Source organism: Calypte anna, chromosome 14 (assembly GCF_003957555.1).
Source record: "Calypte anna isolate BGI_N300 chromosome 14, bCalAnn1_v1.p, whole genome shotgun sequence".
In the NCBI taxonomy this organism is placed as follows: Eukaryota; Metazoa; Chordata; class Aves; order Apodiformes; family Trochilidae; genus Calypte; species Calypte anna.
The window spans coordinates 875244-903237 of NC_044260.1; the positions used below are offsets into that span (position 1 = coordinate 875244).

Genomic DNA, 27994 nt, shown 5'->3' on the forward strand with positions numbered 1-27994 from the left:
TTGCAGTTCAGAACAGGAGCAGGTTTGCCCGAAGATCACTCTGAATCCTGAGAAAGCAAGGTCCAAAGGGCAGGAGGAAAAAAAAAAATCTGCAGTGTTAGGATTGTGCTGCTGGAGCCTCCTGAGGTTTATGGGATCGGCCAAACCCCTCGTTGGCTCTGGGGGAGCTGGCAAAGGGAGATGTGCTCAGAGCTTCTTTGCTGGGTGTTTTTGGAGACAGATTTTCTTCTGTTCTGGAGGATGGGAGGCAGTTGCAGGCTCAGGAGTGGTGGATTTGCCCTTCCAAAGAGCAGCATGCTGCATTTTCTCTGCTGCACAAGGGGAGGCTTGGCTTGGATGATGCTTGGAGAAAGCAGCCTGGCTGGTGGTCTGCTCTGTGCTGCATCCCCCAGCCCTTCCCCTGCTCTTTCAGCTGTCCTCATTTTTTTGTGGGCTGCACAGATCCTGCCCTGTCCCTGCTTTCCTTGCACAGGGCAGTCATGGATCACCTCTGAGCCATGTTCAGGGGTGAAATGGGGTGGGTACAGCCCACCCACCACCTTCCATCTCTTCCTGCAAACGGTGGCGGCCCGAGGCGTGCTGGGTTTAAAATGCCTGTTCCAGGCAATCAAGCAGGTTTGATTGGCTGAACACTCGTTTTATAATTTAATTTAGTCAGGAATCGTTTGCAAGGTAATAAAAAGAGACTTTGACTCCAAATACTCTCCAAATACTCTCATTTAATTCAATGAGAGACAGTTACTGCGGCGGGCTCGCCTCAGCCAGCTTCCCTCACCCCATCACGCTGACATCTTAAAGTGCTGTTCAGGGCTGTATATAAGAGTCACGATCCACAATGACAGCTTAATTGTTTCAGATCCTGACAAGGGGTCACCCCAAGCAGCCATCGTGTTTTGTGCAGGGCTGGCTGGGGAGGCAGTCGAGAGGAGGATTTACGGCTGGCAAATAGTTTAGAATTCCTCCGGTTGCGCCTGCTAAATGATGAACTGGTCCCTGGGGGATTGGGGCTATTGATTGTAATTTGCAGTTAAGCCCTCGCTTTCTGAGGAATCAGCATAATAAATACCCACCGCATTACAGCAGGGACGTGGCTGCAAGGAGGGAGAAGGGAAGGGGAAGGGAGGGGAGGGGAAGTTTTTCCCTGCTCTCGCTGCTCCTGGGTTGGGGAGAGGCGTGGGCTCCAGGAGAACAGTCCCCAGCTTAGTGGGATGCAGAAACCAAGCTCTGGAAGGGGGAGGATGCAGCTTGGAGGCTCTCGGGTAGTTTGTGGAGGAGGTGTCCTGCCCTAAAGAGGATCCAGCATTGTCTGGATCCCCTCTCTCTGCCTGGCTGTGGGAGCTGGTTGTCCCAGCCCTGCTTTGGAGAGGGGTGTGAGAGGGTGTGTGTGTGTTCATCCCTGTAATTTCTCTTAAATTTGCCTTAGTTTGGGGGCAAGGAGCAGGTCAGGGCCATTCACCAGCTGTTCACATCTGGGCTTGGTGACATGGAAGTGACACAGATCTACGTCCCTGGAGGGAAGGGGCTGCTGGGCTCTCCAGTATGTCACTGGGGGAGGCATGGTCAGAGACCAGAGCTGGCTGCCCCTTTCCCTTCCAGCAGCTCTCTCCCTGCTGCTCCCCAGCTCTGCAGAGGGAAAATCAAGCTCCCCTCCCTCTGCTCATGACTGGAGATGACAATAATAGCAGTCATCAAATATGCATTGGGTGGCAGCAGCCTCCGTGCAGCAAATATGGTCCCGTGGCAGCCGGGGCAGTGACGGTCCCGGGAGGAGAGCGAGGCCAAGAGCACGACACCAGAAGAGCCAGGGGCTTCGGGCAGCACCGAGCTGGCCCGGTGCCATGTGGGCCAGCTAGGCTACCCCAGGTGAGTGGGTGTGAGTCCCCCAGCTGGGTGGCACGTCCCTTGGGTTCGTGGAGGCCACAGTGGGAAGGGCCAGAGTGGGAGCTTTGTGTGCGACGTTGGTCTGTGCGCAGTCGCTGCGGGACGGGGCTCGGCTCCTCGGGGTCAGGGTGTGCTGTGTGCCCTCCTCTCGGGCTCTCCCTGCCCATCCCCTGTCCCTGCAGATGCTCGCTGCCTTCAGACCCTTCTCTCACCTTTCCACTTGCACTTTCCCTACAGTCTCAGCGTTCCATCTGCCCTCCAGAGTGAAGCTTTGCTCTCTGACCACCACTCCCTCCCCAAGCAGCCTCTGTCCCACACCTCCTACCACCTTCCACCCTCATTCCTTTGACCTTGGAGCTGTTTTACACCAGGAAAGCTGCCTGGCCCCACAGCCCACCTCTATGGGGCCTTTGGGCTCTGCTTCAAGGCTGAGGTGATGGCTTGGGGCTGTCACCTGGCTCTGGGACCACCAGACATTGTTTCTGGGCAGGATGTGTCCTGCCCAGCTGGTCTCCGCTCCCAGCATCTGCTCTGGATTCTCCTCATAATAAAACCTCCCCTGTGGGCAGCTCTCAGTGTCAGGCAGCAGCTGGGAGGCAGGGACAAGGTGTGCATCACCTTGGAGATGCAGGGTGCTGAAATTAGCCAGTTCAGGGGTGTGATGGGTGCTCAGGGGGAGAAAGGAGAGACTCCTCGGTGCCTCGGGGATGTGGAAGACCCAGTGCTGCTGTCACATTGCCCATTGCTGGAAGGGTCCAGCGTGTACTGGTGCTCCTGGTGTCCCTGGGGCTTGTGGCTCAGAGCAGCAAAGGTTGTGGTGGAGATGCCTCATGTGCATGGGGGGCTTTGACATTGGAGAGAGGATGCAGAACTGCTGTGGAAAGAGGATGGTACCTGATGGGAGATGCTGCAGCCTGGAGGTGTCTTGCTTGGCCAACTGGGCTGGCACCATGGGGCCAGGGCATGACGATGGAGGAACTGGCACAGTGGGGCTGGCTGGAACTGGAAACAGGCTGTAAGTGGAGCTGGGACCAGGTGGTGACCCCACTGCCTGGGGACAGTGGAGCTGCCACCCCAGGAGCTGTGCCCCAGTGGTGCTGGTGCTCCAGTGGTATGGTCCCACATTGTGCTGGGCTGGGGTGTGGGAAGCAGAACCCTGGTGGCCAAAGCCACCCTCTCCTTTCTGCAGCCAGTCCCAGCATGTCCCTGGGCTGTGGCAGTCGGACATGGCTGGAGTTGTTCAGGGGTGACAGGGTCAGAGAATGCTCTGGACGTTTTGTTCCAGAGATCCACGCCCCGTCACCCCCCCCAGGGAACCCGTTGCTGCCAGGTTTTGCACCCAGGGTTCATTCCCTGTCCACCAAGGTGTTCTCCTGGTTCTGGGGAAGGTCTCTGGGTTCAGTCCAGCAGCTGCTGATGGTTATTGTGTTCCTCCAACTGCTTCACAGCTGGATGCTCCTGCTCCTCCCCTGGGACTCCCCAGATACCCCCTGCGTGGGGATGCAGCGGGTGCTGTCCTGCCCACGGGGTGGTGAGTTCCCTCTGCTGCTGTTTAAACTTTGATGAGCCTGCAGCAGCAGGAATCCAGCCCCAGCATTAACTTTTGATGTGGTCACCCCACGCCTGGGCACGTGTGTGTGTGTGCCAACACGCCACCATCGCTGGGCACACGTGTGGCACACGCAATCCCCCCGTTGCCATCCACCTGTGGGCACACGTGGCACCCTGCACACACATGCAACATGTATGACATGATGTGGGGGGCACCCTGGTGGGCTCTGGGCTCCCCTCTGTGTTCCAGTGGGGCTGTGGGGTTTGGTCTGGTGTTGGGTTCCTCCTCCATGGTGTTCCCCTTGGCTGTGCTCCTGGTGCCGGCGCCGCGCATGCCCTGGGCTCTGCAAAGTTGTCACCTCTCTCTTGGTGCCGTGGTTTGGATTTGTGGTGGCAGATGGGTCCTTGGGCTTCGTCCCACTTTGTGCTGGCTGGACAAAGAGGCTGCTTCCCCAGGGAAGAGCACATGGAGGAGGCAGGGTCCAGTTTTTGCGGTGGTGACGGTCCCTCCGCACCGTCCCCTGCAGCGTCGCCATGGGGGGATTTTCCCCGCCATGGGAGGCCCTTTCCTGCTCCTTTGGAAAAGTCTCGGGGCTGGAACGGAGCATCCCTTACATTATTGATGCTGCCGCAAGCCCCGGCGGTTGGGTTACAGCCGGAGCTCAGCCGCCAGCACCGAGCCGGGTGCCGCAAGAGGCAGCTCCCCCCGGGCTGCGCCGGGGCTGCCGTCCCAGCGCCCCAGCGCCATGCCAAGCGGGGGGACACCGGCGGCCAAGGGAGCCACGCACCAGTACGTGCCTCGGCGAAACTGGGTGCAGGTAAATAACCCCCCGGGGCAGGCTGCGGGGTCGGGAAGCAGACGGTGTGCTGGGAGCTGCCTCGTGCCGGTGCGGGGCATCATCTCCCAGGGCTGCCCCGGTGGGGCTGGAGCATGAGTGGGCGCCACTGCCAGGATGGCCGGCAAGAAGGGGGAGACCAAAAAGGATGCGGAGGCCAAAGGGAAGGGGGGCAAAGGTAAAGGGAAGGATGGCAAGAAGGGCAAGAAGGAGGAGCCCAGCGAGACGGAGGAGACTTCGGATTCGGAGCTGCTGAAGGCGGAGGAAAACGAGGAGTCGGAGGTGGGGGAGGCAGAGGAGCAGAAGGAGGTGGTGGAGGAGGAAAAGGCAAAGGATGATAATGTGGAGGAGCCCAAGAAGGAGGAGAAGGGGAAGGAGAAGAAGGGAGCCCTCAAGGGGATGATGGTGAAGAAGCCAGGCCGGGGGAAGAAGGTGCAGGTGGAGACAGAGGAGGAGGCAAGCGAGAGTGATGCTGCACCAACCAAGAAGAACCAGAAAGGCACCTCCAAGCTGGCGATGGGGCTGTCGGCTGACAAGAAGAAGAAAGGGGCCAAGGGTGCAGAGGCCAAGGGCAAGGCTAAAGCACCTGCAGAGCCAGTTCTGGCCGAGGAAGAGGCAGCAGCAGTGGCAGCAGAGACAGAGGCACCAAAGGCCCGGGCAAAGCGGAGCTTCCGCAGCACCTCAAAGCTCTTCCTGGGCTTCAAGAAGCTGGGGCTGCGTCGGCCCAAGAAAGGGCAGTTCAAGAACACATCCCGCTTCTTCTGGGGGCTGCAGAAGCACAGCACCAAGAAGAGGAAGAAGAAGAAGAACAAGGCGGTGCTCAAGTCCACCTCCAACCTGATGGTTCGCTTCAAGCGTGTGGGCAAGAAGAGGAAGGAGGAGGAGGCCAGCAGCTCCCCACCAGCCAAGCCATCCTTCCTGCTGCTGCGGGGGGGTGAGCAGGCAGCCGAGCACGATGAGTCCCTCTTCCGCCGACGCCCGGAAAGGAAATTTAAGCCGAGGGCTCAGGTGCTGAGCAAGGCAGCCACGGCCACGGGCTGGCTGGCCAGGAAGGTGCTCTCCCGGCGGGGGCGGCTGGTGGGGGGTGGCCGGACGGCCGACCCGGCCTGGCTCTCCCGTATCGGAGCCAAGAAGCTGCCGTTTCCTGCAGAAGACGAGATCCTCAGGCACCGGGCCAACATGAAGCGGATCCCCAGTGCCAGGAGGCTGTCGGCCTCCGGCACCGCGCGACTCGGCCAGGAGAGGCCTGGTAGCTTGGTGCGGCGCCCGTCCCGGCGGCCATCTCAGCGTGCGCCTGTGGAGCCTCCAGCACCACACTACGGGTGGGCCGAGGAGGAGGACGGAGCCTACAGCCGCCGCCGTGGCTATGCCAAGGAACAGGATGGACCTTATGGTTCCCGACGTGGCTATGCTAGGAAGGAAGATGGAGCCTATGGCTCCCGGCGTGGCTACACCAGGGAGGAGGATGGAGGTTATGGCCCCCAACGTGGCTATGCTGAGGAAGAGGGAGCCTATGGTCCCTGGAATGACTACACCGAGGAGGAGGATGGAGTATATGGCCCCCGACGTGGCTACACTGAGGAGGAGGGAGGATACCTCCAAAACCCACCGTATTCATCAGGGTTTGGTTTCGACGACATGGGGCCAAGCCCCTATGCTGACTACACTGGCTATGAGACAGAGGATGAGTATGACTACTATGGGGGAGCCTGGGAGGAGGGTGACCCATCAGGGCACCCCTACAGCTACTCAGAGCTGGAGGATGAGGAGCCATATGAGGGCAGTTCCCCCCTTGCTCTCTACGACCCTTATGGCAGTGACCCAGAGTATGGTGAGGAGGCAACGGGGCCCTACGGCTATGGAGGAGACCCCTATGAGGACTTTGGGGAGCCCCTTGCTGGGGGGTACCCAGGGGGCGAGTACCCTGAGCATCGGATCCAGTACAGCGAAGGGGGGTGGGTGCCACATGCCCAGTCCTCCTGCAACCCCTATGCCATGGGCCTGGAGGAGATCGCTGAGGCTGAGGAGCCTGAGGAGTGGGATGAAGAAGAGGAGGATGACAAGGAGTATCCCTTCTCCATCCTCAGCGCCTCCTCGCTCCGGGGCATGCGGGAGACCCTCTCCTCCAAGCTCTCGCTCAATAGGAAATTCAGGCTCTTCCCTCGGCCCCAGGTCAAGATTTTTGGCAGAGACCGCCTGGATGTCCCCCTCCCACCATCCCCCCACTTGCCCACCACCCGTGACGAGGATGACTACGATGAATACGAGCCCCCGCCGCCCCCGCCGCCGGCAGCCCCCAGCCCCGCAGCAGCCCCGGGACGCCGGGTTTCGGCAGCTCGTGCCTGCGGCAGCCCCCTGGGCCAGTTCCTCCAGCGCTCCCTCTCGCAGCCCCTCAGCCGCCTGAAAAGGGGTGCAGGGGGATTTCGGGACTCCCGCACCCCCCAGCCCTCCTACAGACGCTCCAGCCGTAGGCTGCCGGGGATGGAGAGTGCTGGCTCCCCGCCACGAGCGTCTCCCACCAGGGACCTTTCCCCACAGGCAGGAACCCGGGGACAGCCCTCTCCGGGAGAACCGGGGGTCTTGCGGCGGCTGTCCCTCCGTAACCCCTTTGCCAACCCCGGGAGCTCCCCATCGCCGCCCCCATCCCGGCAGCGCCCCGGCAGCGTGCGGGGCGAGGGGCTGCGGCGATCCCCCTCCCTCGGGGCCAGCATCCGGCGGCTTGGTTCTGAGCTCGCCGCCCCACCTCCAGCCACCTCCCGCTCACCGGGGGCGGGGGGGAGGAGTTTGGGGGTGCCTGGGACAGGATCAGGGAGACCCTTGACCCCACGGCCATCGCGGCGGAGCAGCCCTCCCGGGTTGCCGCTCCCTCAGGCTTGGCCCCGGCTCCCCGAGCCCCCCACCAAGGCGGTGAAGCCGCTGCAGAGGACCCCCTTCCTGGCATCCACCTCCCGCCCTGGCAGCCGCCGCCTGGGCCCCTCCTGGGATGAGGAGCTGCCCTCCTGGCAGGGAGTAGCACGGGGTCTTGCCAGGGTGCCCCCTCCTCCCAACCCCGCCCCTAGCAACCCCAAAACCTTCATCCAACGCATTGGGCAGCCCCTTGCCGGGATGGCCCCCCGCTCCTCCCCGGCCAGGCCATCTCCCACCGAAGTGGGGGGCCGCAGCCCCTCCGTGGGGCAGTCCCTGGCATCTCTGCTCGTGGAGAGCATGACCCCCACTCAAACCCCTTCATCCCCACACCCCGCCCGCCGTCCCTCCTCCCGCTTGCCCCCCTGGCCCCGGCGCCCATCCCAGCGGGACGGGAGCACCCGCAGACCCCCGAGCCCTCCGGCTGGGCGTCGGGGCTGGGCCGACGCCTTACGCCCCGTCCTCCCCTCCTCCCTGAGAGGCAACCGCAGCCCCTCACCCCAGCGTCGAGCCGCTTTCCCGGCACCCCGCGGCCGAGCTCCTGGCTCACCGGCCACCCCACGCCGTGGCCCAGAAGCCATCGAGGGCGATGGGCTGGCCGGGGAGGAGGGCGCGGGGCGCTACGCCGTGGTGACGCCGCAGGTGCAGAGGTTGGGCTCTTTCCGCCGCGCGTCCCGCATGTACAAGCAGCACTGGTCCACGCAGCACGTCGTGCGGGTGCGGGAGATGCCCGACGCCTGGACGGCAGAGCAGGGACCCCCCCAACTACCCGGCCAGCGTAGCCGGCGGTGGGCGAGCCAGCGGGGAGCCGACATCACCCGATACCTGAACCGGCACTCGCCTGGGGCTGGCTGGAAGGACCGGCACCCCTGGGCACAGGGGTACCTGGGCACCAAGCAGCCCTGGCGCACCAAGGTAACACCAGTGGGGAAGTGGGGAGCCCCCAGGGGGTGCCGCCAGTAGAGTGGTGGCCAGAGAGTCCTGGGTGGCGTGTTGAGATGGCTGTTGGCTCACTAGGGACACGAAGCCAGCAGAGCTGGGGTGGGGGTTGCAGTGATAAGGGTGGGGGGTGAGTTTCTTTGGGGGTGCCAGGTGCTGGTGGGGGTCCTGTCGTGGGGCGGGGGGGTGGTGGTCACTGCCTATTGTGTGTTCCCCCCTCCCTGTGCACAGCCCCCTTAGGGACACTTGACTCTGGTGTATGGAAATGGTGAGACCCGATCTCCAGCTGGGCTGGGTGCAGGTGGCACTTACATTGACCCGGGGGGTGTCCGCTTTCCTGCCCGCTGCCAGCACAGGCCCCTGAGTGCCACCTGTCCCTGTCACCTCTGTGCATGGCATGGCCACGGGGAGCAGCCCCCAGCCCCATGGCTCAGCCTCCTTCCACCATCCCTCCTGGAGGTGCCACTTTGCTCAGGGGTCTCCATCACCTGCTCCTTACAGCCCCCATCAGGGTTTGGGGGAACCATGGGATGGTGTGATGGGGGTGGCACAGCTGCCTCTGCTTGTTCCCACCTGCCCACAGTGAGTGGGACTGGGGCTCATCAGGAGCAGCTGTGCCTGGGTTGGACCCCAGGGACACATTGATGGCCTCTTGTCCTCATTTCCATCGCTGCTGCTCTCCCCTGACACGCGATACACTTGCTGGGGGGTGCATTTTGAGGCAGTGGAGTGCTTTCTTGGGGATTCCCCCATTGCTGGCTGAAGGTTCCCTGCTTTGGGGTCACATGTTTTGGGGTGCTGGTGACCAGGTGGGACAACCATAGGGGTTTGGCACAGCCCTGCAGTAACAGGATTTGGCTGGGTTGCCCTGTGCAGATGCAGTCGTTGTGCAGCCTGCCCATCGTACGGTATCAGGAGGTGAAGGAGGAGGACGGCCTGGAGGACATGACCCAGCTGGAGTGAGTGTCCCCATCTCCTTCACCACTCCCCATCACCTAGTGCCACGGGGCCCAACAGACCTGCAAACCCCACCACGCACCTCATGGCTGTTCCCACCCCATCTCAACCATGGAGTCTGGTCCAGCCTCCTAGTGCTGGGGGCATGCTTAGGGACAGCAGACATCTCCTGTCCCCATGCCACCCCCCAGCACATCCTCTGCTCCATGCCAGGGACCTCCAGGAAGCCACAGTGCTCAGCAACCTCCGGACGCGGTTCGAGCGCCAGCTCGTCTACGTGAGTTTAGGAGCACACAGCATCTCCTGGAGACCCTGGGGGAAGTTCCTTGAGGGGTGGGGGTGGTCAGACCTCTGTGCAGCCCCCAACACAGCTCTCCTGCAGACCTACATTGGCAGCATCCTGTTGTCAGTGAACCCGTACCGGCTCTACAACATCTACGGGACGGAGCAGGTGCTTCAGTATGAAGGCAGAGCACTGGGAGAGAACCCACCGTGAGTACTGGGGTGGCCCTGCATGCCCCCGGGGACAGGGACATCCCTGCCCACTGTCACCTACCCCTGGCTCCTATAGCACCCCTCCCAGGGCTCTGAGAACCCTTGGTCATAGGGTCCTGGAGCAGCAGTGGGGATGCTTGGGGATGTTTGGGGGTCCCTGTGCTGGGTGATGGCACCAAAGCCCCCACTCTGCTGTCCCCCCCTCCCCAGACACCTCTTTGCCATCGCAAATGTCGCCTACTCCAAAGTGATGGATGCCAAACACAACCAGTGTATCGTCATCAGGTGGGACACGGCTGTCAACAGGGCACCCTGGGGCTGATGGGTGCCTTGGGGACAGGGTGCTGGGTTTGTTTGGGGTGGGTGGACCCCTCTGACCACCCGGTGACAGCCCCAGCCGTGTCCCCTCTCTCTGTTTCAGTGGGGAGAGTGGCTCAGGGAAGACTGAAGCCACCAAGTTGATCCTGCGCTACCTGGCAGCCGTCAGCCAGAAACGCAGCACTGCCCCACAGGTAGGGTGCTGCCCTGGGGATGTCCCTGTCCCCTTGTCCCACCTTGTCCCACCTTGTCCCACCTCCCTGTGCTCTCCTCCTCATGGTTCCATTGCTCTCTTCTTGTCCCTGTGCTTCCACCTGGACCATGGCAGATAGAGGTACTGGGTGGGACACGTGGGGTGGGAGGGTTCAAGGGGACTGAACATCATGGTGGCACCTCTGCCACATCACCCCAGCTGCAGGGGGACAACAGGGATGGAAAGCCAGAGCTGGGTGCATAGTGTCCTGGGACCCTTGAATTTTGGCACCCGTGGGTGTCTGCAAGAGGTGGCAGGGAGGGTTGCATGGGTGGCAGGGTGACAAGAGGGGTCGCCTAGCTATGGGGACAGCCTGTGGCATGTCAGGGTGACCCCATGGCTCTCCTCATTACTGTGGAAGATCCTGGAGGCGACCCCCTTGCTGGAATCCTTCGGCAACGCCAAAACCGTGAGGAATGACAATTCCAGCAGGTTTGGGAAGTTTGTGGAAATCTTTCTGGAGGAGTAAGTAATGCCGAGTGATGTCCTCACATCGCCAACCCCCAACCCTGTGTGTCCCCCCCTGCCCCCAGCCCTCCTGCTCCTGGCTCTGGGTTGGGATACACGTTGGGACAACTTGAGGGACAAAACTTGGTGGGAGAAAGGCGATGCCCCCTGGATGGGCAGTGTGGGCTGTCCCTAGGTAGGGATGCTGTCCCCTGGGCTGGCACTTGGTCCCTGTCCTTGTCCCCATGGCTTGTCCCACTCTTGCTGACCCCCAGCAATATCACCACAGGGTGCCGAAGCTCCATCCCTCTGCTGGGAGCTGGGTGTGGAGCTCCCTGCCCAAAGTTCTGGTGGAGAGCCCCTGGGGACTGTCACTGAACTCCCCATGTGCTTGGGGGGACCATGGGGACAGGAGTGGGTGCCACGGAGGGGGAGGGGGGGAAACAGCCCCTGCCTGCACCCAGGTTTCCAGCCAGGATGTTCTCACCCCCCACAGCGGTTTGATCTGCGGTGCCATAACCTCGCAGTACCTGCTGGAGAAGTCCCGTGTCGTCTTCCAGGTGGGTGCAAGGGGGTCCTGGGCTCTGTCACCTCCCTCCCTCCCCTGCCACCCTCACCCCACCTCCATCTTCTGCTCCCCAGGCCAAGAGCGAGCGTAATTACCACATCTTCTATGAGATGCTGGCAGGGCTGCCCACCCAGCAGCGCCAGCGCTACTGCCTGCAGGGAGCTGAGACCTACTACTACCTGAACCAGGTAAAGTGTCCCCCCAACCCCCCAGCTGCCCATTTTGGGGGGAGTTGGCCAAAGCTGGTCAATTTCTAAATCCTCCTGGATCCAGCGTGTTAATGGGGAGGTTGCTCAGGGTGTCCCCCTTCCTAACCCCTGGGTGCTGCCCCACTGATGACACCATGGGGGGGGGGGGTTTGGTAGGGTGGGAACTGTGAGATCCCAGGCAAGGATGATGCAGAGGATTTCCATCGGCTGCTCAACACCATGGAGGTGCTGAACTTCAGCTTGGAGGAGCAGAACAGCATCTTCCGCATCCTCTCCTCTGTCCTCCACCTGGGCAACGTCTACTTTGAAAAATACGAGGTACCCGAAGGGAAACCAAGTTGTGCTCGCCCCAAGATTTGGGATGTGGTGGACCTCTAGGAGTGGTGGTGGGGGAAAGAATCATCACATCTCACCACCTCCCCGTGTCCTGCAGTCTGACTGCCAGGAGGTGGCCATGGTGGTGAGTGATGCGGAGATCCGGACAGTGGCTGAGCTACTGCAGGTCTCCCCTGAAGGTCTGCAGAAAGCCATCACCTTCAAGGTGACGGTGAGTGCAGGAGGGGACACGGGTCTGTGGTCCACGGGGACCATGGCTGGTGGTGCTACAGCTCCATCACACTGTTGGTTTCATTTATTTCAACCAGGAAGCACTGCGGGAGAAGATTTACACCCCACTGACTGTTGAAAGCGCCGTAGATGCCAGGTAGAGGGAAGAGAGGGGCTACAAGAGGGGCTTGGATCCTAACTTTGAGGGTTTGGACATTCAAGATGCAGCTTGGACCTTGAAAGCCTAAAAATGAGTTTGGAAACTAAAAATGTGGCATTGGACTCTAAAAAGGAGGCTTTGCAAACTACAACAGAGCCTTTTCACCAGAAATACGAGGCTTTGGAGCTGCAGGATTGGAGTTTAGAAACAAGAAAATTGTGGACTCTGAGATGTGGCTTTGGGCTCTAAAATGAGGCTCTGGAGTTTATCAGTTGAGTTTTGTCCAGATAAAGGTCTGGACCCTCCTAATGAATATTTGTTAATTACAATGAGAACTGGGACCCTAAAATCAGTATTTGGACACTCAAAATGAGGCTCTGTGGGGTCACAGGTGATTGGCCCTGAGGTGGCCACCAGGGATGGGGTGGCAGGTGAGATGTCAGGCCAGGAAAGGGGACAACTGGGTTCTCCTGTGGTTAAAACTTGCCCCGTGCACAACGTGGGGCTGGGCTGGGTGCTGGCCACTGTGTTGGGGGTGTGATCCGTGCTGTGATGGAGCTTCAGAGCTCTGCTCCTCTCACCCTTCCCCAGGGATGCCATTGCCAAGACCCTCTACTCCCTGCTCTTCAGCTGGCTCACAGACCGCATCAACAAGCTGGTGTACCCACGGCGGGAGGCCCTCTCCATCGCCATCCTGGACATCTATGGCTTTGAGGTCAGCAGGATCCCTCCCAGCTCCATCCCCCCAGAGCTGTGGGGTCTCCGGCACCATGACCCTTCTTTCTTGCAGGACCTCACCTTCAACAGCTTCGAGCAACTGTGCATCAACTATGCCAATGAGTACCTGCAGTTCTTCTTCAACAAGATCGTCTTCCAGGAGGAGCAGGTGGGCTCTGCTCCACGCTGAGCACCACGGTGGGGACAGGGGTGTGGGGCTGACCCAGTGCTGGCCCCACAGGAGGAATACATCCGAGAGCAGATTGAGTGGAAGGAGATCCCCTTCAGTGACAACCAGCCCTGCATTGACCTCATCTCCCAGAAGCCCTACGGCATCCTCCGGATCCTCGATGACCAGAGCTGCTTCCCTCAGGTGAGGGGTGGGCAGCACTGGTTGGTCAGTGGGGTTGGGGAATCACCATGACCCAGGGCTGCTCTGCTCCCGAGCTGTCCTGGATGACCTGGGAGAAGCCAAGAGGTCTGAGGTTGGTGCCACTGGAGCAGCTTCTCCTGGAGAACTTGCTTATGTAGGAGTTATTGAAACACATGCACCTCACTGCTGTCTTATGAAAAGGAGAAGTGTGGTTGCACCCCCTCTGCTGATGGGGAAACTGAGGCATGGAGCAGCAGATGTCCATGCCCATGCAGCTGCTCAGTGGCAGACCTGAGAGCAGGGTCTGGACAGTTGTCCAGGCATCCCCATCCAGGTCCCTGCATCCTCAGGGCTGCTGAACCTCTCAGACTGTGTCTCACCCCTGTGTCTCATTCCCAGGCCACTGACCACACGTTCCTGCAGAAGTGTCACTACCACCACGGGATGAACCCACTCTACACCAAGCCCAAGATGCCACTGCCCGAGTTCACCATCAAGCACTACGCAGGGAAGGTGACCTACCAGGTTTGCAGCAGTGGGATGCACCCTGAAGGGTTAAGAGTTAAAGAGGAGGTTTATGGGGTTGACCCAGCCCCTGGGGGTGAGGAATAGCCCTGGGGCATTGTCCTGGCCTGGAGCTCCTTGCTTCCCCTTGCTTTGCCACTGGGCTCTTCACCATGAGGTGTCACTCTTTGTCAGGTTCACAAATTTTTGGATAAAAACTACGACCAGGTCCGTCAGGATGTGCTGGACCTGTTCATCAACAGCAGGACCAAGGTAGGGCCCTGCCTGGCCTTGTGGTGCTGGGGGAACACCGGCTATGGAGAATCCCTTCCATACATTTCATGTCCCCAAGTGTGTGTGCCCCCACGACTGGTGAAGCCTGAGGGGACTAGGAGCAGAGAATGCTTCCAGGTCCACCTGGTCCTCTCTTCTCGTGGGCTCCTCTGGGCTTTGACCCCTCCAGCAGTGGCACAAATGGGCACTTGGGCTGCTCTTGTGCTTTTCCATCCCCACCCATGGAACCTGGCCACGAATGGGGGATGCAGCTTACTCAGGGCTCATGTGGTGGCCAGGCTGGGAGGAGTTGCCAGGAGATCTGTGCCACCTTCCTCCTCCCTAACTCTTCCCCTCTCCCCAAGGTGGTGGCCAACCTCTTCTTCGGCCATGCCCAGGTGTTGGCCCGACAGAGGAGCCTGGTCAGGAGGAGCAGCACCAGAACACGGCGGTACAAGGCCCCCACCGTGGCTGCCAGGTTCCAGCAGTCACTCCTGGAACTGGTGGAAAGGATGGAGAGGTCAGGGCAGGAAGGACAGGCATGACAGTGGTGACAGGCAGACCCAAGCCTGAGGTGGCCAGGCTGGCTTTGTCCCCTGTCCCCCACGGCCAACAGGCTCTCTCCGATGCAGGTGCAACCCCTTCTTTGTGCGCTGCCTCAAACCCAACAACAAGAAGGTGAGAACCAGCCCGTGGTGACACTGTCTGCCCTCACCATGGTGGCACGTGGTGCACGGGGGTCTTCCTGTGTGACCACCGAGGCTTCTCCCCATTCTCCCCATAGGAACCAGGGCTCTTTGAGAATGACGTGGTCAGAAGCCAGCTGCGGTACTCGGGGATCCTGGAGACCATCCGCATCCGCAAGGAGGGCTTCCCCATCCGCATCCCCTTCTTCGTCTTCATTGACAGGTGTGGCTTGGGTACCACCGCCAGGGTGAGAGGAGGCCACAGAGCTTGTGGGTGTTCTGGCCACCCACAGTAAGACCTGGGAGCCCCTGCTCTCCCCTGGGAGAAGCTTCTCTCCCAGGTGCGGTGCTCATCACCACCAGGAGGGGCTGTGCTGGTGTCCCAGTGGGGTCCCTTGTGGTGAGGGTGTCACTGGGCTTCCCCAGGTACCGCTGCCTCGTGGACATGTGGTCACGTGTCATTCCCAATGGGGCCAACTGTGTGGAGATGCTGAGGAGCCTCTGCCCCGTCAACCCCAGCATGTACTACGTTGGTGTCAGCAAGGTACCATCCCACCATGGTGATGCCCAGGGCAGGGGGGGCGAAGGTTGAGGGGCTCACGGCATCGCCCCCCTCCCCAGCTCTTCCTGAAGGAGCAGCTGTATCAGTCACTGGAGAGCAAGCGATCCCGTGCCCACCACCTGGCCGCGCTCACGCTCCAGCGTTACGCTCGCACCTTCTTCATCAAGAAACGCTTCCGCTCCCTCCGCCGAAAGATCGTCCTCCTGCAGACCCGGGCACGGGGCTACCTGGCCAGGTGAGGGTCCTTCTAGGTGTGGTGGGTGGGCACCAGTGGGTGGCAGAGGGTGACGGGTGTCCTCCCGCAGGCAGCGGTACCGGCGCATGCGGCGCACGCTCATCAAGTTCAGGTCGCTGGTGCACATCTACGTGAACCGCCGGCGGTACCTCAAGGTGAGGTGGGGGCTGCTGCATCTCAGGGGAGGGTCTTGGGCACCTGCTCCCACCCTGCTGCATGCTCGGTGATGGGTGTGGAGGAGGCATAGAGGCACTCCCAAAGCCTGAGCCCCCTCGATCCCATCTCTACCACCTCCTCCATGCCCCGTGGGAGGTGGGCAGTGGCACTTTGGGGTGAAAGCCTGGTGATGATGGGGGAACAGTGTCACCCCAGAGTGGTCCTGTGGCCTCTGGGGCTTCCTCCCTTCTGGTGAGGGCTCAGCATGGCTGCTCTGCCTGCAGAGGAGGGAGGATGCCCGCCGGCGGGCCGAAGAGGAGAAGGAGAGGATGAAGCAGGTAATGGTGCGCAGGCATGCAGCACTGGGGAGCACATGAGTGTGACACACATGCTGCTGTGCCTTCGTCCCTGCCATGTGCTCCTCCATCCCTGTGCTGCCAGCCGGGGCACCCATGGGTGCCAGTGGGTGCATCTGTTTGCCACACCGGCAGGAGCTGACGAGGAGGGAGGTGGTGGATGTCACCCACCTGGAGATCCCGGCTGAGCTGATGGGGCTGCTGGAGGCCGCTGCAGGTGAGTGAATCCCATACCCACCCACCTCATTCCCATCCCCACGGCCGTGCCGTAGCTTGCCCGCTCTGCCGTAGCCGCCCGGGAGGTGAACGCCGGGTGCGTGGTGCTGGTGCCGCCGCCGTCGCTGCAGCCCGACTCCCAGCTCACCCTCCCGCTCGACATCAATGATTACCCCATGGCCAAGTACGTGCGGGGCCACTTCCAGGTAAGGTGTGCGCCGCGGCCCGACGGGGAGCCTGTCCCGGTGGGCAGCCGGATTTCGGGGAGTTCTCGGCGTCCCGGTCGTGGCTGAGCGGTTTAGGTCCAGGGGCCCCGCGGCAAAGCCGGGGATGCCATGGGGTGCGAGAGGGGCCGGATCCGGGGTGGCTGGGGTGCTGCGGGGAGCCGGCCGCCACCTCCCTCCCTCCCCGTGGGTTCCTGTCGTCTCCAGAGGCCGGGGGGACCCCGCTGAGGTTATCGGAGAGAGACCGGCCGAGCCCTCCTGGACGCCCGACGCGGGGCAGATCCGGAAACGCTGGGGCGGGAGACCAGGTGGCTTTGCTCCCGGGACCCCGGCCCCATCCCCGGTGGCTTTGTCCCCCTTTGCTCCTCTTCGCCCCATAGTTTCACCCTCTGTTTCCCAATGCCCGGCGTCCCGAATCACAGCGCCGGGGCCGGATCCCTGCTCTCAGCCTCACGTCGGGAGGCTGATCCCTGCCCCGCTGCCGGGGGGTTGCCAGCCCCATCCTGCATCCCAGCCCCTTCGCAACCCCATAGCCCCTATGCAGCATCAATGCCACGCTCAGCGCCGTGGGGCCAGCTCCCCGGGGGCCCCGGTAGCCACGGGTGCGGGTGTCACCGCAGGAGCCGGCGTTCGGGATGCTGACGGCCCCGTTGGTGGCCCCTCTCACCCGGCTGGACGAGGAGCTGCGCCACGAGGCGCTCAGCCTCTTCCAGCTGGTAGGTGGGATCCTGTGGGATCGGGCACAGTGATCTCCTGCCCGCCCCCTGCCCGGGGGTGGCGGAACAGCTTTGCTGTCCCCATGGCAGATCCTGCGCTTCATGGGGGACCCGGGGCTGGGCGGCTCACAGGAGACCCTCTTTGGCAACTACATCGTGCAGAAGGGGCTGTCGCTGCCGGGGCTGCGGGACGAGCTCCTGGCACAAGCCGCCAACCAGGTCTGGCGGAACACCAACGTTAACAACGAGGAGCGGGGTTGGCTGCTGCTGGCAGCTTGCCTCAGCGCCTTCGCCCCCTCTGCCGCCTTCGACAAGTACCTGCTCAAGTGAGCCGGGGCTGGGGACGGGGACTGGCTGGGATCCTCGGGGACAGGCTGGCATGCATGACAAGGGACATTGTTGGGTTTCTACAGGGTTCCTCAATACTACCCTGGCACATGTGCCCATGGTGATGCCCAGGTCCTGCTAGGGGTGCTCTGCGGTCCCTCTGTGGTCCCCAGGGCCAGGCTGGCACACTTGCCCAGCGATTATGCTCAGGTTCCTTTAGAATCCCTCCCACCAGCCTGGCACACGTGCCCAAGATGCTGCCCAGATCCCTCCAGAAATGCTCTGAGGTCCTTCTGTGGTTTCCTAGGGCCAACCTGGCACATGTCCCCTGGGGATTATGCTCAGGTTTTCCCAGAATCCCTTGGACCATCCTGGCACACATGGCCAGGGATACTGCCCAGATCACTCTAGAGATGCTCTGAGCACCTTCCTTGCTTCCCAGGGCACACCTGCCCATGAATTATGCCAAAATCCCACCTGGATCCCTCTGGCCAGCCCAACACATGTGCCCAGGGATTCTCCTTTCTCCACAGATTTGTCTCTGACTACGCCTTTGCTGGCTACAAGCCCGTGTGCCAGCGCAAGCTGATGCACGCCATGGCACAGTCACAGCTCGGCGCCGCGGCCGCCCGCACCTTCCCGCCCTCGCTGCTGGAGTGGACGGCCAACCGGCGGCAGGCCAGCATGGCACTGGACCTCCACTGCTTCAATGGTGTGGAGCAGGGATGGGGGCATGGCAGTGGGGAGGGTTGGTCCAAGCTTGACCACCCTGCCACCACTGTGCGCAGCAAGGGACCCACTCACTGCCTGTCCCTCCCTAGGTGACCAGTTCTCCTGCTCTGTCCACTCCTGGAGCACGGGTGAGGACCTGGCTGGGAATGTCCTGAAGCACAGGTACCCATTGGACCAGCACCCACCCACCCACTGGTGGGGCACAGCATCACCTCAGGGCCATTTTGGGTGACCCTAGGATCTGGGAGCCCAGATGCCTGGCCCGTGGGCAGGGTGTCCCAGCAGAACTGGGGCACCACGGGCAGCCTGTGCCCATCCCCAGTGACCCACTGTTGGCAGGGGGCTGGTGGAGGGCTGGCGTGGCTGGTCTGTAGCCATGAAGGCAGGTGCCCAGTGGGCTGAGCTGGCTGGCCATGACTACGTCCTGGACCTCATCTCCGACCTCGAGCTGCTCCGGGGTTTTCCCAAACAGAAGTCCTGCTTCCTCGTTGCATGGGAGGGGACCGAGAGACGCGGCAGGGACAGCCTGGCGTAGGTACCTGGGCAGGGATGTGTCCCCTGCTGTAGGGGGGAACACCAGCACCAGGCTGGATGCGTGGGTTGGAGTCCTGGGGGGAGATGTGGCATCCTCCCTCTCTGCAGAGTGCTGGGCTATGGCTTGGATTTGGATGAAGTGCCTCCTCCCCCGGCTGTGAAAGCCCCCACGCTGCCATCCGCTGAGCCGTACCACCCCTCTGGTAGGACATCACCCCCCAGAGCTGCTGGAGGGGCTGTGCCGGTGAAGCCCACCGTGCCAGGGAAACCCTGCTGCCCGCAGCTCATCCCCTCTCATCTCCCAGCAGACGGGGAATCTGGGGAGCCACGCAGCCAGAAAGGTCTGGACCGGTACCTGGACAGCCTCTTTGACCCAGTGCTCTCCTATGGCAATGGGGTAAGAGGGATGTCCCCCTGCCCAAGGCATTTGGGGGTGCAGGTAACTTGGTCTCTGTCCCCTGACACCTGCCCCCCAGGAGCTGGAGAAGCCATCTGCCATTGTGCAGAGGATGAAGGGCGGAGGGGGCACGGGAGGGGGGGACCGCAGGGGCGATGCTGAACGGAGCGGACCCCCTGCACCCACGGAGATCCATCAGCCAAGAGGTGAGCACCCTGATTGCTCCTGCATCCTGACCCAGCTCCTTGCCTCAGTTTCCCCACCTGATATGGGGTGGGGGGGCTGCAGGACTCCACGGCTGAGCTCTTCCCCTTTGCCCTCGCAGGCGTGGAGCCAGCCCCGGCCCCGCAGCGCCGGGCAGATGCCAACCAGCCCCCCGGGCCCCTGGTCAGTGGGGCAGAGATGGGGCAGGTCGATCCGTGCCCCACTTTCGCTGTGGGGCAGCTCCCCAGGGTAGGGGCAGCTGAGGGTGCTGGGTACTCATGGCAGGGTGTCCTTTGCAGGGCAGAGCAGCGGGCAGGACGCCAGCCCGTGCACCCCAGCCCCGACCCTACTCACAGAAAACTGGTAAGGGGTCTTGGGGCAATGGGGCAGAAATGGGGACTCAAGGGACTGAGCCACGTCTCAGGAGTGAGGGCGATGCCTGATGTCCCCTGAGCCACATGCTTGTCCTTGCAGCACCCGTGGCCCGGCAGTGGCCGGGTGAGACTGTGGTGAGACATTCCCGGCTCAACTCCGAACACTTCCCACGGCCCACGCACGACATCCGCAACATCATCCGGCAGTGCCAGCCTGCCCTGCGCGGCCCCCAGCCCCCCAGGTACCCCCCTGGCCCTCACACATCTGTGTGCTTCTCCTGCCTGCATGTGCAGGTGCCAGCCCTGATGCTGTGTAGGTGACGTGGGGTGCAGGCGACGTGGGGTGCAGGCAATGCCAGGGTGTGGGTGATGGGGGGAGCAGACGATGTGGGGTGCAGACAATGTGAGGTGCAGACTGTGGGGTGCAGACAGGTGTGGGGTGCTGTCTCTGTAGCAAACTCTTTGGGAAGAAGCTGGACCCCCATGAGGAAGCCATGCAGATCCTGAAGGAGCAGCTCTCGGCAGCCCGGGTGCCGGCAGCTGCGGTAGGGATGGAGTCACCCCATGTCCCCCGTGTCATGCTGGGAGGGGGGGGCACAGTACCTGACCACAGCCCCCTCTCTGCCTCACAGGGGCCCAAGGAGACAGTGGCCACGGTGAAGCCAGTCACCAGCAGCAGGTACCAGCTGCCAGCACCGACGGGGCGTCCGGTGGCCACCCGGCCCCCAGGTATTGTAGGGCAGAGCTGTGGCACTGGGGGGGACCAGGGCTCAATGGGGGACCTAGTCCTCCCTGGTGGCACTGGGTGATGCATGGTATGGTTGGGTGCATGTCCAGCTCTACAGCACCCTCATGGAATAACTGCCATACCCAGCTAAACCCTCCCTGCCCCACAGCTGTCCCCCTGTGCCTCAGTTTCCCCAGGTGAAGAGGGGCTGGTGTGGGTCCCCCCAGGGACACGCAGACCTTTCCATCCCTTTGCAGTCGCCGTCTCCCGGGAGCTCCCATCTGAGGGGCAGCAGGTCCAGACCCAGCTGCACCGGAGTTGCAGTGAGGATTTCTACACCTATCACAACGTGCCCTGGAAAATCTACATCCGCAAGGAGGTGTGGGGAGGGGGTGACACGGGGACAGGCTGGTTTCAAAGTGTTACCAGGGTATCAGGGACTTTTCACTGTGCCTAAGGCCCTGCAGGGTGGGTGATGCTGTGCTGCTCTCCCACCTGGCAGGTTTTCTACCCCAAGGACACCATCAACAACCCCCTCCTGCTCGACCTCATTTTCCGGCAGGTGAGGCACCGAGCAAGGGGGTGGGGCTGGGAAGCACAGAGGGGCTGGGGGGGCACACCCCCACCCCTCACCCTGCTGCTCCTAACCCCTTTCTCTAGATCTTCACTGACACCCTCTCTGACACCTGCATCCGCATCAGCCAGGAGGAGCGACTCCGCCTCAAATCCCTCTTTGGTAACCCCCAGGCTGGGGGGCTCACACCTGGGGACCCCAAATCTGGGGATCTCACACCCACCACTCCTCTACCCATCCTCATCTCCTGGTCATCTCTAAGCCACAACTGGCTCTGCTTAAAGCCGGGGGAGAATTTTGCATCCAAATACGATGAGCTCCCAGTGATGTAGTGCTGCACTAAGTCATGAGTTGTGTCAGGTCTCATCCAGGCTTGCTGAATTATGGGGTGCCCGATGGGGGGGGGACCTGGCATCTCATGATCCCACCAGGGTTGGGAGGGGGATGAGCAACCCTGTTCTGACTCTGAATGTATCTGGATCCTCCCTGGGGAGGGGGGACACTCACCAAGGGGTATTTTTCCCTACAGCTGAAAATAAACTGGACTCCTTCAGCCCTGTGGCCACTGAGAGTGTCAAGAGGGAGATCATCGCCGCCGCCCGGGATGGCTGTGAGGTTTATTTCTCACGTCTCTTCCCTGCCACGGTGAGGATCCAGCCACGGGGCAGGCCTGGGGGACAGAGCACAGCCCCGTGTCCCCAGCTGAGATGGTGTCCTGGATCACAGGGCAGCGTGGGGACAGGCGTGCAGATCCTGGCTGTGTCCCACACGGGTGTCAAGCTGCTGCGGGTGGTGAAGGGCACCAACGTCCCCGGGGAGCAGCTGCGGGTGCTGCGGGCGTACAGGTAAGGATGAGGAGCCTGGGTGGTCAGGGTGGGGATGGGTGCTGGGGTGCAGGGTGTTTCAGCCTCCCCTTGCCCTGCCCCAGTTACGCCGACGTGCTCTTCGTCACCACCCCGTCCAGGAACATGCTGGAGTTCAACCTGAGCAGTGAGAAGCTCATCCTCTTCTCCCCCAAAGCCCCTCAGGTCAAGGCTATGGTCGATCACTTCATCACGGAGCTGGGGAAGGTGGGGGGGGTGCCCTGGGGCTGGGGGGGCAGCTGGGGGGGCAGCTGGGGGTATGTCCTGGGCGCCAGACCTTGAAAATGGGACCACTTTTGGTTGGGGGGAATACCCTGGAGTTGTTCTGTGGCCATGGATGCTTGAAGCTCCTATGCTGGGTGGGATGTGGTGGGTGTGGGTGGGTGCATGGGCTGTGCCAGCCCAGCCCTGTGTCCAGGATTCCCAGTATGTGGTAGCCGTGAGGAACTACAGCCCAGAGGACAGGGGCCAGCTCAGCTTCCACAAAGGGGACATCATCCACCTGCAGCGACTGGAGCACCTTGAGAGAGGTGAGCAGCCCCCCATGTCAAAACACCCTCCATGGGGGGCATGGAGGCAGCAGGACCAGATGGCTCCAACAGCCCTGGGGGTGGCTGTGCCCTGGCATCACATCCTGTGACACGCCATGGCCCCACAATGTCTCTGCAGACCAATTCTATGGCTGCGTGGTCCGCAAGAAGGTGATGTACCTGGAGGAACTGAAGACGGGCACCCAGGATTTTGGTGGGTGCCATTTTATCCTTCTGTGTGTCCCTGGTGTGCATCCCTTTCCCTGAGCCATGGCCCCTCCTGGGGCTGGGGCATAGAGCAGGATCTGTCCTCTGCCACCCCACAGCAGGATGATTTGGGCTCTTTTTGGCACGGGGATGTTTGGCATGCAGTGCCCACCCTGGCTGGCACTGGGGGCTGCCCAAAGGCCATGGGCTTTGTGGCTTCTGTTCTGTACCTTTATCCTAAGCAGCACTAAACTGTGGCCATTCCCATCCCAACCCTCTGGGCTTGGGAAGGGCTCAGGGTGCAGGAGGGAGCAGGCAGAGGCTTTTCAAGGGGGTGACCCCCAGGGCTGCCAGCCTGGGGCCATGCCCAACATCTACATGTCACAGGGTGGAAGTTCGGGGCCATCCACGGCAGGTCAGGGCTCTTCCCCACCGAGTACGTCCAGCCCGTCGCCGCCCCCGACTTTGTCCATTTGCCAGCGGAGAGGAAAGAGGAGCCCAGGGACAAGCCGGGCAAGGTGGCAGCTTCAGCAGCAGTGGCTGTGGCCGTGGCCTCCACTGCCGTGGCCCAGGAGCTTGACCGGAAAACTGAGGTGGGTTCTGGCCCAAGGTTGTCACTGTCACGGTGCCGGGTTGTGCCCGGTGCCCACCACCCTGCTCTGCTCTGCTCTGCTCTGCAGGGGTCCCACACTTGTACCACCACCACGGAGGGTCTGGAAGGAGATGGTGGTGAGCAGCTTGGGGCTGGCGTGGGGACCTGCCCCATGATGGCCTTTGCCCGGAGATACTTCCGTGGGGCACGGCGAGGGACCACGTGAGTGCTTGGTGGGGGGATGGGGACATCCTCTGATGGGGATACCCCATAATGAAGACACCCATGGTGGGAACACCCATGGTGGGGACAACCTGTTCTTCTCCCAGGGATTTGAGTGGGATGAAGGACAAGAGGGATGTGTCTGATGTGCTGGAGATGCTGACGTTCACCAAGGTATGGGGAAGCGGGGTGCCTTGGGGTGTCCCTGCTGTCACCTGCAGGTACTCCCAAAGACCTGACGTGCTTGTGAGGTCCCCAAATGCTACCCCAACCCCCAGCCCATCCCCTCTGGCTGCTCACGGAAGGTGACCTTCTCCCTCTCCAGGTCCCTATCCAGGAGTCACTCATTGAATTTGTGGATGGTGGCAACAGCAAACTTGCTGCTGAGGCTTTCCAAGGTAGGTGGGGGCACCATTGCCTTGTCCCCCTCCCCTTGGCCATCCCTATCCCCATCCTTGGAGGAGGGTGGGGACAGGACTGGGATGGGCAGATGGGGTGGCCTGTGGATGGGGGTTTCTCCTCTGGTCCCACTGCCCCTCGTTGCCTGGGATGTTGCCTGCACTCAGGGGAATGTGTCCCTTGGGAAGAGACTGGGTGAGCTGTGTCACCACATGTCTTTGTTGTCCCCAGCTGTGATGAAGTTCATGGGAGATCACCCTCTTAGGGGACAGACAGAGCTGGATGCTGTCTGCACCATCCTCAAGGTAAATCCCGTGCTGGGGCAGCGAGTCCTGGGGGTGTCTGGGCAGGAGGGTGGCAGCTGGGGACACCTCCAGCAGCAGAGCAAACCATGCTTATCCCCCAGCTGTGCGCAGAGCACGAGGTCCTGCGGGATGAGGTGTACTGCCAGATCATCAAACAGGTCACCAACAACACCAGCTCCAAGCCGTGAGTCCCTGCACCCGTGCCACCTGTGCAGAGCCTGGCAATGGGGACACTGAGCTACCGCAGCCACCGCGGGCACCCTTGTCCTCCCCGGGGGTTCAGTCCTTGGTCCTCCCGACAGGGACAGCTGCCAGAAGGGCTGGAGGCTGCTCTACATCCTCGCTGCCTACTACAAGTGCTCAGAGGTGCTCAAGCCCTTCCTCCTGGCCTTCCTGCAGGATGCCAGCAGCCACCCGGAGCTGCCCTTCCAGGGTAGGGGCTGGGCACGCCGCTGGGTGCATGGTGGGTGAGGACACCCAGGGGTGTCACAGGGCTCTGGAGATGTGGCTCAGCCCCATCCTTCACCCGTCCCCACCAGGCATCGCCAAAGCCTGTGAGCAAAACCTGAGGAAAACCCTGCAGTTTGGTGGCCGCAGCCTCTTTCCCAGCAGCATGGAGCTCAAGGCCATGGTGGTGAGGCCGGGTGCTTATGGGTGCCCATGGGACATGGGGCAGGGTTGGCACCAGCTTGACATCCTTCTTGGAGGTTCTAGATCCCCACCATGGGTTTGAGATCACCCCCTATAGGCTCCCTCATCCATTCATGGCTCAGGACGGCCTTGGGATCCGACCATGGGCTTGGGATGCCCCCCTGGAGCTCAGCTGATGCCCCCTTGCTGGTGCAGAGAGCCCAATCCTTTGTGGAGTCTGCTCCTCAGCTCTGCTCCCTAAAGTCTACTCCTCACTTTAGGAGTGCCCTGAGCTTTCAGGGGTCCCCAGCAGGGATACAGCTCGGTGCATGTAGGGTGGGGGGCATGATGGCTTACCCAGGCAGGACAGGCAGGTAAAGGATAGTTCCCACAGGATAGCTTGGGGATTTGGGGTGTCGTCTGGGGTCTTGCTGTGCAAGGGTCCCCTGTGTGCCCCAATGTGTCCCCTCTTGCAGGCTGGACGCAGCGCCAAGCGCCAGCTCTTCCTCCTGCCTGGTGGCATTGAGAGGCACCTCAAGATCAAGACGTGCTCAGTGAGTTGGAGGGGGCTGGGGGCTCAGTGACCCCCGGTTGTGGGGTGTGGATGTGGGGAGCTGCACCCCCTGGCTGTCCCCGAGCTGGGGGACATTATTCTCCAGGAAAGGGAGATCCCTTCCCTGGGGAGCTGCGTGGGATGAGCCCCAGTGCAGGACCCATTGGTGGCTCTGAGGACAGAGGGAGGTGGCACTGTCCCACTCTCCCTGTGCCCAGGTGGCTCTGGATGTGATCGAGGAGCTGTGCAGGGAGATGGGGCTGCAGCACCCCGAGGCTTTTGAGGAGTACATCCTCTTCGTGGTGATGGATGGAGGTGAGGGGCTGCTGGGGACAGGGATGGCCATGCCACCGGTGTGTGTCACACCTGGTGGCCACACTCAGGCTCTGGGGATGGTGCAGGGAAGAGCGTGCGGCCACTGACCCGCCGGGAATATGTCCTGGATGTGGCTGCTGAGACGGAACCCCGGGATCCCACCTACACCTTCTGGTGCCGCCGCGTGGTCTGGAGCCAACCCCTCAAGTTTGACAACGAGCTCTACGTCACCGTCCACTACAACCAGGTCGGGCCACCCCACCCAGCTCCCCTGGGGCCACTCCTGTGTCCCTTCCCTGAGCATCCCCCGTCCCCAAGCCGTGTCCCTGTGCTCTGTCCCCCCACCCAGGTGCTCCTGACTACCTCAAGGGGCTGTTCACTGTCCTTTCCATTCGGCGAGGCTGGGAGAGCAGCACTTCCCACACGTGGCCAAGCTGGCCGCCCTCCAGCACCGAGCCAAGGACCGCCACCACGTCCCCACCGAGTAGGGCTGGGACGGGGGGTCCAAAGGGACAGGTCCCATGGGGGGTGGGAACCACTGGCTAGAGGTGGCCCTGACCTGTGGCTCCCCACAGGCGAGAGGTGCAGGACTATGTCCCCCCCCAGCTCTTCCACCTGCTGAAGACTCAATCCTGGCTCCACCTGGTGACCCAGCACATGGAGCAAGCCCAGGCACTCAGTGCCCACCAGGCCAGGGCACAGTTCCTAGGTGAGCGGGGAGAGGACCTTGATGGGGAGGAGATGTTAATGAGGACCCCAAGCTCATGAAGATGCAGTGCTGCTGGGGGTGCAGTGCTAATGGTGTCCTCCTAACGAGGGCCCAGAGCTCTGGGGAATATGATGCTAAGATCCAGCAGGACAGGGGGACAGGAAGGTGGTGGCGTGGCAGGGCCACCTGATCCCCAGCCCTACACTCAGGCAGGAGTTGGGGGCCAGTGGGTTCTGAGCCCCTCTCCTCCCCCCTGCAGGGCTGCTGAGCGCCTGCCCCATGTTTGGCTCATCCTTCTTCTACATCCAAAGCTGCAGCAACAACGCCATCGTCTCGCCCTGCATCCTGGCTGTCAACCAGAACGGCCTCAACTTCCTCAGCAAGGAGACCCACGTAGGTGGGGGGGCTGCAAGGGCCCTCTGAGCACAGCTGGGCCCCCCTGGAATGAGGTGGCAGGGCGGGAGTCATGTCCCTCTGCCACAGGGGACAAGGGCCTTGGCTTGGGCCACGTCTGCCTTCTCCTGCCCACCCTGTGCCCTGTCATGGAATCCCAGACTGATCTGAGCTGGAAGAGACCTTAAAGCTCATCCAGTTCCATTCCCCTGCCATGGGCAGGGACACCTCCCACCAGCCCAGGCTGCTCCAAGCTCCATCCCACCTGGAGCAACACTGCCAGGGATGGGGCAGCCACAGCTTCTCTGGGCAACCTGGGCAACCAGGGGCTCAGCACCCTCACAACAAAGAATTTCCTCCTAAAATCTCACCTCAATCTCCTTTATTTCAGTCTAAAGCCATTCCCCCTCATCCCATCCCTCCCTGCCCTTGTCCCAAGTCCCATCCCAGCTTTCCAGGAGCCCCTTCAGGCACTGGAAGGTGCTCTGAGGTTTCCCCAGAGCCTTCTCCAAGCTGAACACCCCCAACTCTTCCATCCCAAGAGCAGAGCTGCTCCATCCCTCACAGCACCCTCCATCCCTCTTCCCCATCCCCACCCACTCCGCTCCTCGTTCCCTTTGGTGAGGTCCCCAGGCCACCCCCTGTCCCCATCCCCAGGAGCCCATCGCCAAGTTCTCTCTGAAGGAGATCCAATCCACACGGACACAGCGACCCACAGCCGGTTCCAGCTACCCCTACGTGGAGATCACCCTGGGTGACCTCCTGGCGCAGGGCATCACCCAGCTGCAGCTGGAGCAGGTAGGGGACACTGGGTGGGGGACACACACACACACCCCACACCTGCCGGGGTGGCCGTGGCGGTGTCACGGTCACCCACGTCCTGTCCCCTTCCCGGGCAGGGCCTGGAGCTGTGCCGAGTGGTGGCTGCACACATGGAGATGCTGCTGGGAGCCCGGGAGAAGAGGCTGACGCTGCCGCCCAGCGAGATCACCCTGCTCTGAGCACACCCCCACCCAGGGGCACGGGGGACACCTGGAGCACGGGTGTCCCCTGCCTGGGCACTGTCCCCTGTCCCCATCCCCTCCTCACGATTCACTGTCATTCGGGGGGTTTGAACACGCCCGGGAGCCTGGCCCGACTCAGTGTCCATGGTTCTGTGCTGAGCTTGATGTGTCTCGTGCCTCAGTTTCCCCCTGCCTCAGTTTCCCCACCCCCTGCCTCACTTTGCCCGTCTCCATGCCTGTTTCCCCATCCCTTGCCTCAGCTTCCCATCCCCGTGCCTCAGTTTCCCCATCTCCATGCGTCTGCCCACCCCCGTGCCTCAG

At 61.9% G+C, this 27994-nt stretch overlaps 1 protein-coding gene across 1 annotated transcript; it reads left to right on the forward strand.

Annotated features, from left to right (window-relative positions):
* The first annotated feature begins 4385 nt into the window (after positions 1 to 4385).
* Positions 4386 to 27857, forward strand: MYO15A (myosin XVA). Its single transcript, XM_030459959.1, is given in 65 exon segments — positions 4386 to 8087; positions 8988 to 9070; positions 9282 to 9345; positions 9451 to 9560; positions 9774 to 9848; positions 9985 to 10075; positions 10210 to 10215; positions 10496 to 10599; positions 11078 to 11141; positions 11224 to 11337; positions 11515 to 11676; positions 11792 to 11905; positions 12003 to 12061; positions 12656 to 12779; positions 12855 to 12950; positions 13023 to 13154; positions 13554 to 13679; positions 13854 to 13931; positions 14297 to 14451; positions 14564 to 14609; positions 14716 to 14840; positions 15044 to 15161; positions 15239 to 15414; positions 15485 to 15569; positions 15855 to 15908; positions 16062 to 16143; positions 16218 to 16348; positions 16987 to 17082; positions 17173 to 17408; positions 17943 to 18121; positions 18231 to 18303; positions 18481 to 18672; positions 18784 to 18878; positions 18984 to 19072; positions 19152 to 19278; positions 19398 to 19459; positions 19576 to 19639; positions 19751 to 19892; positions 20105 to 20195; positions 20283 to 20379; positions 20635 to 20756; positions 20880 to 20939; positions 21038 to 21113; positions 21481 to 21596; positions 21678 to 21796; positions 21880 to 22021; positions 22233 to 22344; positions 22484 to 22558; positions 22939 to 23144; positions 23232 to 23365; positions 23473 to 23539; positions 23691 to 23763; positions 23996 to 24069; positions 24171 to 24253; positions 24372 to 24502; positions 24609 to 24703; positions 25176 to 25253; positions 25471 to 25567; positions 25654 to 25816; positions 25918 to 25957; positions 25960 to 26051; positions 26143 to 26276; positions 26536 to 26669; positions 27327 to 27467; positions 27569 to 27857. Coding segments are annotated over 65 exon segments (10485 nt in total). The 3' UTR covers positions 27671 to 27857.
* The last annotated feature ends 137 nt before the right edge of the window (positions 27858 to 27994 follow it).